Consider the following 13410-nt stretch of genomic DNA (forward strand, 5'->3'; position numbering starts at 1 on the left):
TGTTAGGGAGTAGCCATGCAGGTTGTTAGGGCGTCTCGATGGCCTTGGATACACAGCGCTCTCCGCCGAACGGAGAGGTGGCGGGGGAGGGCGCGCGTTGGAGAGTGTGTGCACCATGCGGGTTTCGCGAGCAGGCAACTTTCGCCGCTGCAAAGTTGGGGGTGCGAGGATTATGCGAGGAACCAAAAAATCAAAGTTTTGGTGGCTCACATTAGGGGTGCGAGGATTACGCGAGTAAATAGGGTAGTTATACTTTGTCATCGCAGTCAATGCATTGGTGCGTCGTCTCAATCAATGCCACCCAACTGGCAAAACACATGCTGCAAGGGAAACAGCACTTTCGAACAAACTTCTCCTCTAAAAAATAATGACAATAAAAAACGCATAAATCAGCTAAGAAAGCAAACACTGCTTCAACGTTCCGGTCTACAAGCTGATAAAGTAATCGGGCAACGTTGAAACTAGCTCACTCACTGGGCCTGTAACGACCCAAGAAATATTTTTTCCTCTAGCTTATTTAGTATATTTTTCTATTGTTGGGCTTAACGCGCCAATGCAACGCAGGCGATGAGGCGCGCCATGGTGGAGGGCTCCGTATTAATTATGACCACCTGGGGATTTTAAATGTGCGCTGAAATCTCGTACACACGAGCGTTTTTGCTTTTCGCCTCCATCAGAAAAACGGTCGCCACGTTTGGGAATCGAACCCGCACCCTCGTGCTCAGCAGCACAACGCCTTAGCCACTGAGCCACCATGGTGGGTATCCTCCAGCTTAGCCTCAGCAAGCACATCTGAATTCAAGTGCCCTTGCTGCAGGCAGATAAGCTAACTTGACCCAACATCCCCCTGCACTGAGCCGACCAACTCAGCTTGGGCCTCGAGGGAAGCAGCGTACCCTGAGTGCGTTGAGCTCCTTCTCGACGGCCTTGTTGGCCGCGCCGTCCTTCTGGTAGCTGGTCTCGGTCTTCTTGCACTCGGCCTGTTTCTTCTTGGCTTCCTCCTGCGAGTGCTTGAGGCGCATCTCGGCCTGCCGACTCTCCGTCTCGGCCTCCGCTATGTCGTTCTTGGCCGCTGGAAAAACAAACACCTTCGATTGGCACTCCAAGACATGAAACGTACCAACAGACCAAAGACCTGTAAAGGAAAGTTTGCCATCCACCTAAATGCAGCCATACGGCTACAAAGGAAAGCTATACAGCTTTCTCGGAAACTTCGCAGTTGAAGAAAAATTCGTCCTGGTCCAGGACTTTCGTGCATTTCGAAACTTACTCCACCTGGGGGTTTCCCCTAAATCTGGTCGATTAAGGGGGGACGTGGCTTTCAAAATCAACTTTTTTATTTCTTTGTGGATTTTGATGAAAATTGGCACAGCAACTGGAAATGCTTCTGTGATAACACCATAAAAATTTGAAGTTAATATTTTGATAACTTTTTTATGTATGAAATTTTCTTTCTGTTTCGCTTGTACCGAGCTTGAGCGGCTTATAAAACACGATAGAAAACTTGTTCAAAGTGCTTTGCATTCCCAAATGAATGGACGAGGTCATGACAGTTTTAGAATTTTTTTTTTTACAACACAATGTTTTTTAGTTTTCATTTTTTTAGAGGTTAATGTGCAACAGGCATGTCAACTGTGAACGATTATTTGAATAAAAAAATCACAAAAAACAAATCTGGAAAACTAAAAGTGTCACGACCTGAACAGTTCATCAAGGAATGTAATGCAAGAAACGGAATCAAAATAGACCCAGCGGTCACGAAGAAATCCCTGGGACAAGCGACACAGGTGGCAAAAAAAACTGTTTTGAGAAAACGGCTTCTGAAGTTGCAACATAGGTTTCACATATCAAAAGTCGTCACGGTTGTAGCCTTTCATGTCCTTTTGAACATGGGGCTTCTGGAAGGCCTTGCCTTGAAATTGGAGTGCCTTTTCAGCCTTTCTCTTTCCAGAAAACATCATTTTCAGCTCCTCCGTGAAGAGTACATACCCCCCTTTGCAAACCAAACGGAGGGGAGATGGGTTTCAATGGGCTTTCAATGCAAAGTAGGTTAGTTGGTTGGCTGTATCGCACTGGACAACCTCCTTTTGCAGTGTTGTCACCATGGCAACAAGTTAAGCATTTTTTTAACTTAAATTTGAACATTTTTGGCTTTTTTTTTCATGTTTTATCTTGCCTGGCACAGCAACTTAGTACTCATAGTGCAGGTGTTCATTGCCAAAAGTTTGCATACCACAAGGTTGAAAATGAGCTACTTTGAAGCTTGATAGAGTATTCTGCATAACTCCCAACTTCAATGCAAGAGCATATTTTTTTTTTACTACTTTTGACATTCAAGGCATCCAATATTTCTCGCAGCACAGCTAGTATGCCCTGAGCAATGGTATCAATAATTTCCCTAAAAAAATCACTGTTAAATGCTGCCACAGTAACGTACATTTTTAACGCAGAGAGCATATTTTTATTCCTATATTACTAACTCAAACCTGTTTGCATGAAAATTACAAGTGCACGGGAAACGTTGCGCAAGAAAGGCGATATGGCTCGCGCGCATCGCAGCGCACGCTTACCGCGACATATCGAACTTTGATTATACCTTATATGGCTGGTCAGGTCGCTTTTAAGATTAAAACTAACGTCGCAGGCATCAATTACAACTACTGGCGTTCAATCGTAACCGGTTGCCCAGTCATGTGATGCTCCAATGCGCGTCGGCTATGCCGTGCGCGCCGCAGCGTTTAACGCGTCGACCGTTTCTTTCTCAAGGCTAGCGAGCCCACAGTCAAAACACAGCAATAACTAAGCGTGTAAACATCGCAAATCCGACTAAAAGTTCACTTCACGAACCGCTATCGCAAGCGCGCACACCGCGTCACCCTCCGGGGTCTGGCGACGGTAGAGTCACGCGCACCACGAAGCGTTCGATGACCTCCGCCTTTCGAGCCACACAACTTCCCGTAATCTGGCTCGTTATCTCTGGCATTCCCATCGCGATAACGTCCGTGTTGAATACCACAGATTGAACAGAAACTCGGCTGAGCGAAGCGGCGAAAATGAACTCAATCCGCTCGCTACGCAGCTCAGGCGGCCGCCATCTTGCGTTGCGCCCGCGACATCCAATCAGGAGGGTCGGTGTTCTGCGCCCCGACCGGAGGACCAATAGCGCTTCAGCATCTATATCTAGCTTCGTTTGTGTGTCGTTTCTTTTCTGCCGTTTGTGCGTTTGTGAATGAACGAAGATAAAAGAGACGAGCCGAACGGGAAAGACGATCGCTCGGCCGATCTAACCATATCAAAATGGCCGCGCCCGGTGGCACCGTTGCGGAGATAGAGCGCTCCGAAAATTGCCGTTTTTTTCGCCCTATTGCGCTGATAGTTTGTCACCGCGCCTGACAAAAGTATTTTTTTATGCCACTTTGCGACGCTTTTCAGCGTAAAAACTTTGCAGACGCACAGAATAGGAAACATAGAAGCCGAATATGTGGGTTTCAAAAAAACGATGTTTTGGTCATTTTTCCGAAGTTGAAAGCCGCGTCCCCCCTTAAGACCAAAGACCTGCGTGAAACGAACAGCAAGTGGCCGATACGAATGCCCAGGAAACTGGGAATGTGGTTACAGAAACACGAGGTAAGTGAACATTGTGTACACAAGAGCATTCCAGATGCTTGCGACCTTCAAAGCGTACCGTATTATCGCATGTATAATCCGCCCTTGCATGTAATCCACAACCCCCCTTTCAGCCCACCGGAAAAAAAAAAAAAAAAAAAAAAATCCTCACGTATTGCCCGCACATTTGATACAGGAAAGGCTGCACCAAAGCTACTGCTCAAGCAACACATTGCAGACTATGTAGACAAAAAAAAGTATATTTAGCAAGTACAATACACTGACTGCCGGGCGAAAGTCACAGTTCACTCAGTGTAATTGCTCTCGCTTGAGCTATCACTTAAGCCGCACTGCTCACTGTTGTACACAAGGTCATCTCCGGTCTCATCCATGTTTTTTTCTTGTATTTGTCGTTTTTTCTTCCCTGTCCTTGCATGTTTTGCACAATCGCTGCCATGGAAGGCTTAGTCAGCGTTACTACGTAGGAGCTTCCCGGCACAACGCGCATTGCAGTGAAGCTGCACTGAAGGAAAAAAACCCTTGTATTATCCGCACCCATACTTTGCCACTGAAATTTTCACATTTCCGGTGCGGGTTATGTGCGCGAAAATACGGTATGCCGATCGTTCCAACACAGAGGCAACTGCAATGCACAAGTTACTGACGTGCTTTGGAGGGGGGATTAAAGGCGAAGACAAATTTTATCGCATATTCCTGGTGTTCAACTTGGGTCTCAAAATTCTTTGCAGCCCTCATTGGACCACAGCATCTGATGTGAAATCATCAGCAACAATAGAGATCACAGTAACCACTTCTACATTGCTACGAAAACACCCCTGCTGCATCGGCAGGATTATCCACGATTGAACAGAGCTTCCCCCCATGGCAACCCACGCTGCAGACCGTAAATAAGCCATGAATAGATGATAGGAGTTATAAGATATAAGGTGATAAGATAGATGATAAGAATAGATTAGAGAATAGAGTATAAGCGACAGTAAACACGTGTCGAGGATTAGAGAAGAAAATGAAAGTGCGAAGGTAGAGGAAAGTGGGTACCCGAGTAGAAAAACGAGGCAGATTTAGAGCAGAAGTACAGAGTTGGTCCAAAAAGGGCTGCGGACCAAGCAATATACAGTCAAGCCCACTTATAACGATACTGCGTATAACTATATTGGATATAACAATGAGCAACTATGGCAACGTCCAGTTTTGTATGCCTTCTATGGCAAAATAAACTGCTCATTACAATGCTCCAGTGCCGCTACAGCTGAACCTCGTTATAAGAGACACTGATGTAAGAGACAAATGGGTATAAGAGACACTATTGACTCACATGGTTGGCTGCCCTATCTTTCCCATTAAATCGACCTCTTTTATAACAGACATCTGATGTAGAAGATTGGTTATAAGGGACAAGTCATCCTTGAACTTTAATCAATAATCTCGCTTGTAATAGACATTTTAACTTCAGACACAGTGCCACCAGTCACTAATTGCAGTTGCTTCCATCCTGGAAGCACAGGTGGACGACAGACGCCTGCAGTCGCTATTTATTATCACTTCAGCAAACACACAGTGGTTCAGTCAGCTACGAAATGACGATGATAAGCCCTGCCAATGGAAATGCAACTTGCAGAAGTGGTTGAAGCTTACTGCCATCCATTGGATGGAGCGCGATCGCACATGCGGGTTCTCCCACTGGCATAGCTCCCAATCAAAAAGCATCGCAGATGTTGAGTCCTGCAAGCATAATGAATAGCCTGAGCACACAGCGGAAGAAGCTGTGCGCTCCGCCTATTCATTAGGCTTGTGAACTCAACATGTACGATTCATCTTCCACAAACGAGGAAAGAAAAAAAAGCTTGCAGAATCGGTTGTAAAATATACAGTGTAAATACAGTCATGAAGCAAACAAAGATTCAGAACTGTTTCATAAATTCTGGGGGCCAAACATAAATTAGAATGAATCTTTTGAAACATGCTGTAGCATTCTTTTGAGCTTGTTTTAGTCATAGGGTGCCCACATTGAACTAGGGTCTGATTAGTAAGTGAAAACATGGTACCCTGCTTATAAGAGACATCTCGTATAAGAGACAGAAACTGCTCCCCGGTACGTGTCTCTTATAAAGGGGTTCAACTGTATATCAGACGCAACGATTGAATCCGGTTACAGCATGCACCAAAAACGCGAGCTGCCGCAGGCTCTCCGCGTCGACGGCATGTGCCACAAGCCACGATGCGCCTCGCATCCCTTCCACCCTTCCGAAAACGAGTCAACTGCACCACGTACAAGGAAGCGAGAGGAGGAGGGGGAAGTGTTCCGTGCCAACCCCCCCTTCCAGCGCCGCCGCCGCTTTGGCATCCTCCTCGAACCCGCTTGCGAGCCCACGCCGCTTGCCTGTTGTGTAGCAAGGTAGTAGCAAGGTGGATGTGCTTGTGGGAAGGCACGTGTGCGCGCTTGTATGATTTTCGGATTATTGCATTGACACTCTCTTCTTCGTGCTTGTTGAGCAGAGCATATGGGATCACGTACGTGATGCGGAAATAATGAAGGCGTGCACGAGACGTAGCGCCACATTCTCCCCGAAGCTGCACCTCTTCGTGATGATTCGGCGCAGCATATGGGACACCTGGTCCGTAGTGTGCTTCAGCCGAGTTATGAGGGTGGAGTTCCTTTATCTTGCTGGAAGACCACCCCAAGGATCTTGGTTTGAGGAGTGGGGCGTATAGTGTGGCCCTCGAGGTGTATTTCGACCGGTGTAGGTGGGTCACGCTTGGGTCTTCCTGGTTGGACCCAGTAGCTCAGACTTTTGCGGGGCGCACGAGAGTCCGCAGTATTTGGCGTACTCAGTGACCACATCGGCCGCTTCTTGAAGGCAAGCTTCCATGTCCCCCCACGAGCCTGTGACCGTCCAAACTGTCACATCGTCGGCGTAAAGCGCATGCTTGGTGTTCGGAAGAGCTGCAAGGCGTTGTGGCAGTTTGATTAGGGCGATATTAAATAGCATTGGGGAGAGCACTGCTCCTTGTGGAGTGCCTCTGCTCGCCAGGTTGATGGGGTGGGACTTTGCTTCGCCTGCGTGGAGTACCGCTTGCCTCTTAGTAAGGAAGTCTCGCACGTAAGTGTTCGTGCGTTCCCCGCAATGCAGCTCTCGCAGGTGGGCCAAAATGACTGAATGGGACACATTGTCAAAGGCCCCCTTGAAGTCCAATGCCAGCATTGCCGTGGGGGAGTGTCGGGTGGCAGGGGTCATGACTTGTTCTTTAATCTGGAGGAGAATGTCCTGGGTGGAGAGGTGGGGTCTGAATCCAAACATCGAGGTTGGTATGAGGTCCCGATCGTGTAGGTGACGCTGGAGGCGAGCGGGGACGATAAGCAGTGGGCGCAATGACTGTGGATTGAACGTGCCGCCAATACTCGCAAGAAAGCTTTTGCAACGGAACTTGTAGCCCCAAACAGAAATGACTCAAGGGCACGATTACCATGGGGCACGTAGTGGCCATCGTGCATGACTATGCAAGCCTCAAAGGGGCCATTCAGACAAAATACAAGTTTCATTCAAAATATTTCGCGTTTTATAGTGCCCCCAGCATTTGTCCGGCAACAAACGATGCCATATTCACTGAGAAATTCATCAATTTAGGTTAAAATATTGGTTCTCCTGCCAAATCGTGTTTTCGGGATGTCTACCATGAAGTCACAGGGGCGGGCAGTCAAACGAACTTTCCCTCCGTCATTCGGTTCTGCAGCCTTGCTTGCTGTCAGCCCTCCCAGATGGCATAACCATTGATTGATTGATTGTAGGGTTTAACGCGCCAACGCAACGCAGGCGAAGAGGCGCGCCGTAGTAGAGGGCACCGGATTAATTTTCACCATCTGGGGATCTTTAACATGCGCCGAAATCTCGCACACCCGGGCGTTTTTGCTTTTTGCCTCCACCAGAAAAGCGGCCGCCGTGGCTGGGAATCGAACCCACAACCTCGTACTCAGCAGCGCAACGCCTTAGCCACTGAGTCACCGCGACGGGTCAGATGGCATTACCATACTCACCCACGGACCGTTGCCCGCCGTTGCTTTGTTTTTGACCGCATTCGCACCTGGCTTGTTTCTGTTACTGTAGGAGGTACTCGTCTCGTGAAACATGTGGTATCCTCAACAAACAGGGTCATGTAAGACACTGTCACTTACGCCAACCGGCCAGTGTCATGTAAGACAAGTCCAAATGGCGAACTGCTGTGCAGCTAAAACAAGCATAGTGCGCCCAGTACCAACTGCAGTGCGCATCGGTACTTCTATGCTTACGTGTATCTTCGTAACTTTCAATGTTTACTGCACCATGCTTACTGCTGTAGTGAATATTCATTACATTTAAGCGCAAAAACAGCTAATTCGGCAAGCTTATAAGCCCTGCCGCATTGGCGTTTGTTTCTGCCGGCCTCAACCAATCGGGCCGCTGGGCACATATGACATCATAGGTTCAGTTGCGGGAAATGAGCCAGTGGGTCGCGTGGCCAGTGCCTTTTTTTCCTAATTATATAGCGTATTTGAGCAAAGGGCACATTAAAAGTGGCATCAGTATTGATTCCAACGAGGCAATCTTTCGAATGAACCAAACTTGTGTTCTGTCTGCATGGTCACTCCAGTCTTGCGTCAAAGCACCCCAGACCGCTGCTCACCTCTGAGTTGTTCGGCGAGCGTGGCCTCCTCGCCCTCAGCGTTGCTGGCCAGGCCGGCGCTGACCGCCTGGAAGTGCTTCTGAGCGGCTGCCACAGCCTCCGCGTCCTTCTCGCTCTCGTCGGCCAACTCGGCGAGCTGGCCCTGCAGCTTCTCCACCTGCTTGCCCTTGCCCACTATCGCCGCCTTGTCCTGGTCGAGGGAGAAAGAGGGGGGAGGTGAGAAACGCCGTCAGCTCTGCGCTCTTCAGGAAACAATGGGCCACTACGGAGAAGAGCGCAGAGAGCAAAACAGCCAGTCGCAACAAGTGGCCTGTATGTGTCATACGTTCACTGCAGGAAAGAAGCTGGTGAGTCGCATACGTATTCTCTGTTTTCCTTGCTTTAGAGCACGTTTGAGTGAAGCTTACGTTAAAAGTGGTGTTGGCAATAATCGAATGAGGCAGTTTTTCGAACGAACCAAACTTGCGTTTTATCTTTATGGCCCTTTTAAAGTACAAAACCAACTGTCTGCTCCGACCAGCGCTGGTGTCAAAAGGCCCGCAGGTGAAAGATAAAGATTTGAGAGGGGGGGGGGAAAAATATTTAAAGGAAAAGGCAAACACTCCAACCACGGGCTTTATTTAAAGGGATCCCAATGTCTGGCTTACTCGCCAAGAGTCCTCTTGCCCTGGAACATACAAGGGACTTGGGGGAAGGCTGAACACCAAATCCCTAGGTGCCCCTTCCCCTCACTTATGCCCACGGCCCTTGGCGGGCAACGGCAAGGAAAGAGTAGACAGAGAAAGAGAAGCTTCCGTACGCAACTGCTGCTTGCAGTCGAGCAAGCTCCGAAACATTGCGACTGCTTTAAATACGATACGATATGCATATGATACGTATACAATATGTATACGATACGATATGTAGTGCAATACAACATGTACTGCCTTTTCCTTTGGGTTTTCCCCCAGCCAGACAGCACAGTGGTGTGTCCCAGAAAGGAGGCGTTCTTCACCTCGTCGATGCTTTTCTGGAGGCCAGCCTGGGTCTTGTGCTCCTCCTTGATGCGAGTGGCGGCAAACTTGAGGTCCGAGCCCGCCTTGGTCTCCTCCAGCTGACGCTCCTTGAGGTTTCGCTCCAGGGACTCCAGCTTGTCCCCAGTCTCCTGCAGGGGGAGGCAGGAAGAAGAGGGGGTCAACGACCTCTCCCGAAACGCCAAAAAACGCATCCCCGGGGAAATTACTTGAAAACCCCACTTTTACTGCAAAGCAGTATTTGTCTAACCCCCCCAGTTTTCATTCCGGTGTCACCGATTTACACGGAGCCGCTCCGGGGCTCCTCCTCACCACCGCTGACAACTCTTCCCAACTATTTCCCTCCTTGCCTCCATCGATGCTCCTTTGGCAACTTACGCAGTCAGCAGCTACTGGCGGTAGTGCGGTCATCAGATGATTGCGAAAAATAAACAGAAGCACGGATGGGCCTAAAAAAATGCCCAGACGTTTACTATCAATGGTGGGATCGAAAGCGAAATGCTGAGACACAGCACAAGATTTACAAAGCTAAGAAATACAGAACGACAGTGTGCATCAGTGGCATAGCCAGAAATATTTTTGCCGCAAGTAAAAAACAACATGCTGTCCGTAAAAAAAGAAAAAGGGAAAGATCCAGTGCCCCAGAAAAATTGTACAGTACGACCCCGCGGTTACGTTCCTCACAACTGCGTTTTCCTGGCTGTTACGTTGTGTATCATCGGTCCCAGCATAGCTCCCATAGGATAAAATGTATTGCGAACCCCGCTGTAACGTCGCAGCTGTGGGTTTGTTTCCGTATTATGCGTCCCAACCTGACACTCCGAAGCGGCTTGGGCACCGCCATCTTGGCTTTTGACGAGTCTTGGCCAGGCTTTGTTACAGCACTGGTTACAAGAAGCCACAGGCGAGTTGGAGAGGCCGTCACCAGATGGCCATCTGTCAAAAGTGCTATCATCCTCACCACTGTGCTTACAACAGAACTTTCGCACCTTAACTCTTTCGGGACCGCTCCATAGGCCATCGATCACATATGATCGATGGTTTCACGAGCCTGCAGAATACAAATTTTCGCTCGATGGAACACCTAGCGACATCTAGGAGATAGTTTGAAAACTATAGTTTTCTCTTTTGTGAAGTTTCTTATTTTATCGCCAGGCGGCAATGCATCAGATATTTTATTCTGACAGGCAGTGGTTTCGAATGTAAACAAACATGGCGTCATACTCGCGCGAGCGCGATAAGAAATCCGCCTCATCTCGCCTCGCATATCTTCGCCTTCTACTGTGGATTTTAACGATGAGAGTGGCAGTGAAGAGTCGGAATGAGGCTTTAGAGATTGGATTTCAGCTCGAGTGAGGATTCGGGTGTCGATCAGCCTGGAACATCAAATTGCGCTCAAATGTGGGTGTTGGTTTCGGTTTGAATTGTCTCTGGAGTAGGTATGTGCGCTCGAAATATGTTCTGGCTGGTTTATATTTGTTCGCTAGGGTGTTAACTACCTATGGTGGTGATCTCCTGCCACCATCTCAGAAAGGGATCAAGTTTTCGCTGAGACGAGAGCCCGGCGTGTACCTGGGCGACGACGTAGCCATGGCCCTTGTGCCAAAGAGATCGCGCACAAAACAAAAAAACCAGTCACACCTAGCCGCATCAAACTTTCGCGATGAAGAAACAAAGCATTGTTAGATTTTGTATATCCTGAAATAATTTTATTCTTTTTTAATATTTTTATATTTACACTTTTTTCTAGCTTTTTCTTTGTAGTTTTTTTACAAAGTTCTTACTTTAAGATTTTTTTCATGGTTCTATCGCCAGTGTTGAAGTAAAACTTGGTATTGTATGTCAAAGAACATATAATTAGCTGAATTTGGTATATGCTAAGGTAGGATGGTGCCTTTGCTTTATGTAATAAAAAATTTGTAGCGAGACCTCCCTTTTTCATCACTTTTTCGGGCGGTCCCGAAAGAGTTAAAGCGACGCTGAAAGCAATGCGGCCTTTCAGATTATTGAGAAGCGAGTGCTGCTTACGAGTAAATACGGTAACTCGGGTGTGGGAGTTTGTTGGAGTTTCACTCCAAAGCCCTCCAGTGTTGCAACTGCCTCGCAGCGAAGGCAAGCTTCTGTTTTCGATTTTTTTGTTAAGTGTTAGGCTCACATTGCAGAAATAAATCGTTTTTGTCAAAGGGGCACTGCCTTCATTCATTTTGTGCATCCCGACACCCGCGTTCGCGCCGTGAGACGGTCGGGACCGCGAGCGAGTGCTACGATGATTTCCCAATGCCCGGTGAATTCATGAGTACGGTGACGGCGAGAGAGTAGTACAGTGATTTTACGACGACTAACATGACTTGACGCCCCTATTAATTGCTCTTGCCAACACTAAATGTGCACATAAAAATGAAAAAAAGGAAAACCGCTACATTTGGCAGAACGGGCAGAAACCAAGTTGGCAACAATTTAGCTCTAGACAGGGGGTGATTTAAAGGGACACTGAAGTGATATGTAAACATTGCGAGATTACTAGCGCAAATTGTAGTCCGGAGTCCCCAGGCCATGTTTCGACCACTCTAGGCGCGTTTACGCGATTATATTTAGTAGAAAAACTAATTCGAAAATGCTGTCCTCCTCTCTTTACGCTCGCCCATTTTCTGTGGCGTTTTCGTGTGACGTCAGGAGGGGATGAGCTGGCAATTGGCTGCGCCACGGCTGCGCTACTGCACGGCTCCCCGGCCGACAGAGTCAGTCGGCCCAGCGTTTCGTCCGCCGGCCGCCGGCGGGTCGTCGCAATCAAGGAGGTTAAAAAAAAATTGCTTGGTCGCAATTCGTTCGCTTAGTTGAAACGAAGCCAGGACACGTTTGTGAATGGAAGAATGTGCCTTTCTTTACTTGGTTTGTTTGTACACTGTATCTAGCTCCAAGTCAAGTTCGCTTCACACAAGTGCTGCACAAGCGCACATGCGACGCTTCGCTGACTGGTTCTTGAAGGCGGGAGAAGAGTCAGCGAAGTCAATATAGGTACTAAGGAAATAAAATCAACTGATATTTTTACCGCACAGCGTGAAACTAGGGCGCGGGAAACACTTTTTTGCGCTGGGCGAACAAGCACAGCGGTCAGCAGCACGACTACGCATCTGCGAACGCTTTTCCGTCTACGAAATGCAATTGCTAGACGTGAGCTACTGTGGAAACTCGGGCGACGCTTACTGCACGATCGCAGTACAACAAATAGTCACCTAAGCTGCTTGAAATGCCAAAACTAAATAAACGTGTAAACCGGTTATACAATATATACCCTATATTAGCAAGCCATTCGCGTCCCGCTCCGTGGCTCAGTAGTCTGGGGTGCTGGGTATGTCACCGCAAATGTTTTGCAAGTCACGAGTTCGAATCCCCGCGGGTACGTGCTTTTTTTTTTTTTGTAAGTTAACTTTTTTGTTTTCAGCCGATGTTTTCTATATTGAGTTCACCTTTTTTTGGGCCGCAACGTTCATGGCTACACGAACTAGTTCACAAAACGCGCGCAGGCTGGCACATGCATGGCGCGCTAGCGAGTTCTCGTTGGCGTGCTGTTGCCATAAGCACCGACTGCTTGCAGGCAGTGGGCACAGGCCAGAATGAACAGACCCTTGGCCTGGTGCGAACACGCTTTTTACGATACAGGCATGAGGGAGGCAAGCTCCAATTATGGGGGAAAAGCGCATGACATTTGGGCGTCTACGGGTACGCGGAGGGCGTTCATGCACTGCGTAGGTTTCGGCTAGTGAATGCTACGACTACAAGCCGTCCTAGGAGGCTTATCTGTATGCATTTTTACAGCTGACAACATGGCAGAAGCGCGGTACGATTACTGAGTCATTGAGACTGCCCATCCAACAACGCCACCGGTTGTGTTTTACAGAACCGATTCGCGCTTTGTAAAATAATTACCGATTTGTCAATCGTAAAAACGATGAAAAGTGTGCTAATTTGAGCCAGTCTACACAGTGCAAGCAAAAACGGGAGCTTGACAAATTCACTTCAGTGTCCCTTTAACGACGCCAGTTAGACGCCGGCCCATTTTCGTGGCTTTCCTCACTCTTACGTTTTCCCGGCTGTTACTTTTCTTTTTCTT

General features: G+C 48.1%; 1 protein-coding gene across 1 annotated transcript in view; it reads right to left on the minus strand.

Annotated features, from left to right (window-relative positions):
• Nucleotides 1-13410, minus strand: part of Smc2 (structural maintenance of chromosomes 2) — a 69521-nt gene that overhangs the window by 47000 nt on the left and 9111 nt on the right. Inside the window, exons 6-8 of the mRNA XM_077689717.1 lie at nt 9281-9430; nt 8287-8476; nt 897-1072 (exon numbers count right to left, since the gene is read on the minus strand). Coding sequence (XP_077545843.1) covers nt 897-1072; nt 8287-8476; nt 9281-9430 — 516 coding nt within the window. The remainder of the gene's footprint in view (nt 1-896; nt 1073-8286; nt 8477-9280; nt 9431-13410) is intronic.

This window comes from Haemaphysalis longicornis, unplaced genomic scaffold, assembly GCF_048455015.1.
Source record: "Haemaphysalis longicornis isolate Haplotype H1 unplaced genomic scaffold, Haemaphysalis longicornis Haplotype H1 scaffold_10, whole genome shotgun sequence".
NCBI lineage: Eukaryota > Metazoa > Arthropoda > Arachnida > Ixodida > Ixodidae > Haemaphysalis > Haemaphysalis longicornis.